Source organism: Micropterus dolomieu, linkage group LG19 (genome assembly GCF_021292245.1).
Source record: "Micropterus dolomieu isolate WLL.071019.BEF.003 ecotype Adirondacks linkage group LG19, ASM2129224v1, whole genome shotgun sequence".
Taxonomy (NCBI): domain Eukaryota; kingdom Metazoa; phylum Chordata; class Actinopteri; order Centrarchiformes; family Centrarchidae; genus Micropterus; species Micropterus dolomieu.
The window spans coordinates 34,144,953-34,150,649 of NC_060168.1; the positions used below are offsets into that span (position 1 = coordinate 34,144,953).

Genomic DNA, 5,697 nt, shown 5'->3' on the forward strand with positions numbered 1-5,697 from the left:
CTGCGTCCTCTCTAGCAGCCAGCAGGGGGCGCCTTAAACCTGCGTCCTCTCTAGCAGCCAGCAGGCGGCGCCTTAAACCTGCGTCCTCTCCAGCAGCCAGCAGGGGGCGACTTAAACCTGCGTTCTCTCTAGCAGCCAGCAGGGGGCGACTTAAACCTGCGTCCTCTCTAGCAGCCAGCAGGGGGCGACTTAAACCTGCGTTCTCTCTAGCAGCCAGCAGGGGGGCTCCATTAGAAATAACGGTGAAATGTTTCTACTTGTCAGCTGATTTATTCCCTCAGTAAACACTTTCCTGATGAGTTTATGGTCTCAGTCGCTAGTTTCAAGTCTTCTTCAACACAGCATGATGTTCATTTAGTAAATTATGGTCCCATTTAGAGGAACAGAGACCAGGAAGCAGGGGAGGCTTTAGGGCGGGGCTACAAGATCTGCTGCTCAGTGCACATTTAACCAGCGCCGCTGAAAAAGCTCATCAGGAGGCGGCTGCTCATTTTTCAGGAAGTACGTTTTGTTTTAAGCCTGTTTGTCGCTAGCTAAAATTAGCATCCCAGCTAATATCATAGTTAACATGAATTACAGACGCACTTTGCTAACCAAGCTAGCGAGCTCTACCCTCTTTCCAAATATGTTCACCTGCAACATGGCGGCAACCAAACTGCCAAACTCGAGGCTTCAAGACGGCAGCCCACAAACCAACGGGTGACGCCACGGCGGCTACGCTCAGCTCTTCTATACCGTCTGTTCTACGCCTGTAGTTTATGTGAACTTGTGCTGTGTCTGTAGGTTCGGATGCTGAGGAAGTCCAAGCAGAAGCAGAAGAAGTCATCGGCTAGTGTGAAGGATGGACGTTCTGAGAGTCCGTCCACCAGAGACGGAGGACACCGACCAACCTGAATATCAGTGTCCCGCCTTTTACCTGCTTCCTGCTGCACCTGGGAAGCTGTTTTGGTGCCAGCTGGGATTTCACTCATGCAGCTTTGTAGCGACGCTGACGGGCCGCAGATCGACTTGGACTCTGAAGGAGGTTTAACGTTTACATTCCTGCACGTGGTGGGAGGAACTCCTGGGCTTCTGTTCTGCTGACCGAGCACTTAGAGTTCACAATAACCACGGTTAATAATCTAACTAAAGCTTTTTTTACTTAACATCCAAGAGTAACAAGAAATTAATCAATTCATAATAGGATTTAATTGGAACAAGGAGTTGAATTTTAAAAAGAAATCGAGAAAAGTATTTAACAGAAGTTGTTGTTGCTGTAAATGTACAGTACGTAGCAGTAGACTCGGTGTCCGTTGATTTTGATTTGTAATAACTTTAGTGCAGCTATAGAGTGATTATGACCTCAAAGTTTCTCATATTGTCATTGGAGAATATGAAAACGCTGAATCCTGAAGCACTGCTGAAGAGACGGGCAGTTTCTTTATTAAGAAGCTGTAACCACATTATGTTTATCTCATCCACAAATCTCCTGGGATGCTGAACTGGCCTTCTTCTTCTTCTTCTTCTTCTTCTTCTTCTTGTGTGAAATCCTTTGGTTTAAGACAATGTTGCAGTGAAGCTCTCTAAAGCTAAAGAGTGTGCAAATTCAAAACTAAAAAAAAAACCTGACTCTGAAACCACTGTGCCCTCTATACAGAGTCAGTAAGCAGATGGAAAAACAAAAAGTCTGATCAGTCTGAGCATTAACTGAAAAGCCTGAAACACAGTTTGTATTTCAGCAGGTAGAAAGAGTGGAACTTTTATTTTGGCAACAACAGCAACTGTAAATAGCATATGTCAGTTCTGACGTCAACAAGTTTGTTTTGCCTCATATTATCACCTTTTAATCTTGTGTGAATAAGATTTCATGCAAGATCAACTGCAAACTTAATAAGAAGTTAAAAAATTATATGGTTACATACAGTTTTTTTTAACTAAAGTTGAATTTAGTTAAATCATTTCAACTACTTTCATACAAAAACGCATGAAAATGTCATTCCTAGAAAATCCATTTTAGATAATGCATATTTAATTTTAATTGGCTTTATTGGCCCCCTGTATGCAGGATAAGCGGTTGACGATGGATGGATGGATGAATGGCTTTATTGGCAAGACGTTTTAGTTCAAACATGTTGCCAAAGCAGAAAGTCACATATAAATAATAAAATAATAATCTAATAATAAACAGTAAAAAGAAATCTAAAGAAAATAACTAAATAAATTTCTCAAATATATCTTATGTATATATGTATAATATATATGTCAAAATATAGCATTTTAAAAGTTAGAAAAGCTGTTATGTAAGCAAAGAGAAGCTAAAGAAAACATGTGACCATATCAAAAGTGACCAAGTTAGCGAAGCATAACTTTTAAAATGTAGTTTTTCAACAGTTTACTTTAAATGAAAACAGGTTGTTCTGAAACACAATTGTAAAATCTGCCAAGATATATATTATTATAAGACGTGTGCTGAAGCAGCCAAACAATTAATCAAAAAATGCTAAAACATACTGTTGGAATGCTAACGGCAGTGTTAGCAAAAACTAGCTTGTTAAATAAGCGTTACGTTAAACTTAATTTAGCTGACCGCTCTAGTCAAGTTAACATCATTATCTTCCGATCAAAAAGTAATAGTTGACTATTTATCCAATTTTCTTATATTTGCAAAACATTAGTTAAAAATTAAAGTGGCGGGCTACAGATGGTGTTGTTGCTCAGATAGAAGATGTCATGAATGATGTTGAAAAATTAAAGTAGTCTACTTCGATAGAAACATTATGTCTTCAGTTATTGCTAAAATACTGAGATTTGACTTGTCGAGTCTTAAGTTCATTTTATTAAGCTGGTTTTATGAAGACAGCATAAATAACAATAAGCAGAAAGCCCAAAATTTCCCAGGACCCAAAATAAAAAGTGGAGAACAGACTGAGGCCATTGTGATTCTAGGCATCACTAGACGCTAGCTCTAGAATACTTGCTACATTGTTAGCTGCATTACAGTGCCATTACTAGCTTGAAAGCTAGTTAGCTGAAAAGCTTGCTAGCTTGCTAGTATCTCAAAACTAAATTTAATTTGTAAAGTAAAAGGAATTACTGAAATGTGTGCTGTGATCAATGTAATTACAGGTAGAACCAGAAACTATCTAAAAAACCAACGACATTAGTAGCTTAGCGAGCTGGTAGCCAACCTGAACATTATGTTCCATGTAGTAGTAGGGAACATAGGAACAATCCCCTAGTTTACTAGCTAGCAAGCTAACAAAACGTAAAGCTAGCATGGTACTAGCTTATAAAGCTGGTGGTCAACCTCAACATAGGACGTTTGTCATGTTCCCATTGCGTGCCATAAAAATCTAAGGAACATATTAGGGAACGTAGTAGGGAACAAAAGAACAATCCCCTAATTTACTAGCTAGCAAGCTACCAACACAAAACGTAATTTGTTGATTACTATTATTGAGGGTTTACTAAAATGTACTAAAGGCTAGAATACTAGCGTGGTACTAGCTAAGCGAGCTGGTTACCAAGCTAGGTAGCTTGCCAAAACAAAATTAATTTCAAGCAACTGATGAAGTACTTTATTGGTATTCATTATTAATATAAGGTAAAAAAAAATATTATCACATTAATAGTTATTTGAAGGAATGATTTGCAATTTGAGGGTAAAATATCAATTTAGGGAACAATTTATCAGAAAAATTCCTGATATTAGTGGGCTCAGTATAAATGTGAATAATGCGAGTGTGGCCAAAAAACGGCAGCATTTACTGTTATTCTAAACGGTAAACTAAATGATTTTTACATTTCATAATTTGATTTCAGCACCAATGCTGTGCAAAAGCCCGCATCTTTTCATCTTATCTTATTTTGTCGCCACTAGTCTTTCCAAAGTAAAATTAAAAAAGGTATTTCTAACACCTTCCAAGACAGAATCCAAACTCACCGTCACACATTTCCCCCAAACCTACAACTTTTCAAAGATGAGTTTCAGCTGCCAGTTTATACTCAGACATAAAGACGGAGGAGGATTTTACGAACTTCGTCCACATTCCCAGAGACGCAGGAACAAGAAGAAACAGAGTCTGTAAAGGACAGTTTCTGGACTCGACGAGGGATCTGAAGGTCCCAGCTCCTGATGTAGCCACAACAAGTATTGGATCACTGTACTTTTGTTGTGATGTTTAAGGGTTCTTTTTAAATCCAAGATCTGCATTAGCTGATTTATTTTGATGTTTTTTGGTGCTAGAAGGTTAATATGTTATAGATCTGTGTTTGATTCAAGGATCCTGTTTTTATTCAAAGCCTCAAACCAAAGCTCTTCTTTTATTAAAGCCGTTTTACTGAAGGACTAATGCAAGAAATGGAACTTTGAATTGAATTTGAATGCAGGTGGATTTATCCCTGATGGTTGCATTTAATGAATTTAATAAATATGGACCACAGTAAAGGTTTCTGGCTTTGAATGAGCGGCGATCTGAGAATGAGTGCTGCTGATAACACCTGTGGCATTATCATCGACTGTGGAGTAAACTGCTGAGCTTCATCAGAGGAGCTGTGAGTAGTTGAAACTGTACAGATACTGTTTATTTCATGCATGAAGTACTGTAGTTCTGAGTGTTGTGTATTTATCTCATCTTTGTTCCACTAATGAGTTCGTCTGTCCGCCGTCGCCGTTAAAGAACTGCTGGTTTTACACGTTTCTGACGATTTCCTGTATAAACGTCACATTCCTGCTCATCACTTTTCCAAATCCTCCTTTTAAGATTTTAGACTTCCTTCTTTTTGGTTTCAGTTTATTTCTATTGAAATCAGCTTCCAGAGAGACGTTTAGTGACGTCTACAGGTTTGTAACAACAAAATCGGATCATTATCACCAACATTTGACCACGATTGTAGCCCGCCAAAATATCTACCTGCGTGGTCGCTCACTTGACTTCAGTTCAGTTTTATTCAAATCTTTAATCTTCCGCTACGTAGCCGAGGTGGTGACTGTCGAGGGTGAGAAGTGTCCAGCGTTTCACACTCAACTTTTTGACTGTTATGAGTGCAGCTATGAGTAGTCAAAATAAGCAAGTGGGAGCACGGAAGGGCGCAGGTTGAGATGCAGCACGGGCTGACGCGTTAATGCGTCCAAAATCTTTTTATTTAGTCAGAAACAAACATCATTTAAATAGTAGTTTTAGAACGGTTCCTGTAATCCATAAAATCTCACAGTCCATAAATGCACCAAACGTTTTTAGAGAGTGTGCATCCATGAGATGATCTGGAGTCTCAGAAGTCCTGAAAGATTGAATTAATTCATGGTCTTGTTGGCACAGGATGTGGAAATAACACCTTGTAGGACTTTACGGGTCTGATAAAAACAAAAAGGGACACAAGTTGACTGTGTTGATGAAAGAAATAAACTGAAATCAACATGAAAATCGATATGTTTTGCAGGAATATAAAGATGCAGATGCAGTACCGTCTACATTCCACCACTGAGGATGATATCCGGTTTAAAGCGTTTAGTCTGAAGTGTTTCGACCTCTTATGACTTAAAGAAAGGCAAAGGCCAAAGAGACGAGCTGATTTGGTTTATTTTTAATATTTTTGATAATGTCGAGATAATCAACACACCTGTGGCCTGAAAAGGAAGTTCCCAAAATGCCCAAAAAGAGAATCAGGAAAATTAATTATTTATTTATTTTTATCACTCCAACAAATGGAAATATTTGA

General features: G+C 38.5%; 1 protein-coding gene across 1 annotated transcript in view; it reads left to right on the plus strand.

Moving 5' to 3' along the window:
- Positions 1 to 4,716, plus strand: part of LOC123957448 (diacylglycerol kinase theta) — a 53,931-nt gene extending 49,215 nt beyond the window's left edge. Inside the window, exon 24 of the mRNA XM_046030256.1 lies at positions 784 to 4,716. Within this exon, the coding sequence (XP_045886212.1) occupies positions 784 to 894 (111 nt within the window). The 3' untranslated portion in view covers positions 895 to 4,716. The remainder of the gene's footprint in view (positions 1 to 783) is intronic.
- The last annotated feature ends 981 nt before the right edge of the window (positions 4,717 to 5,697 follow it).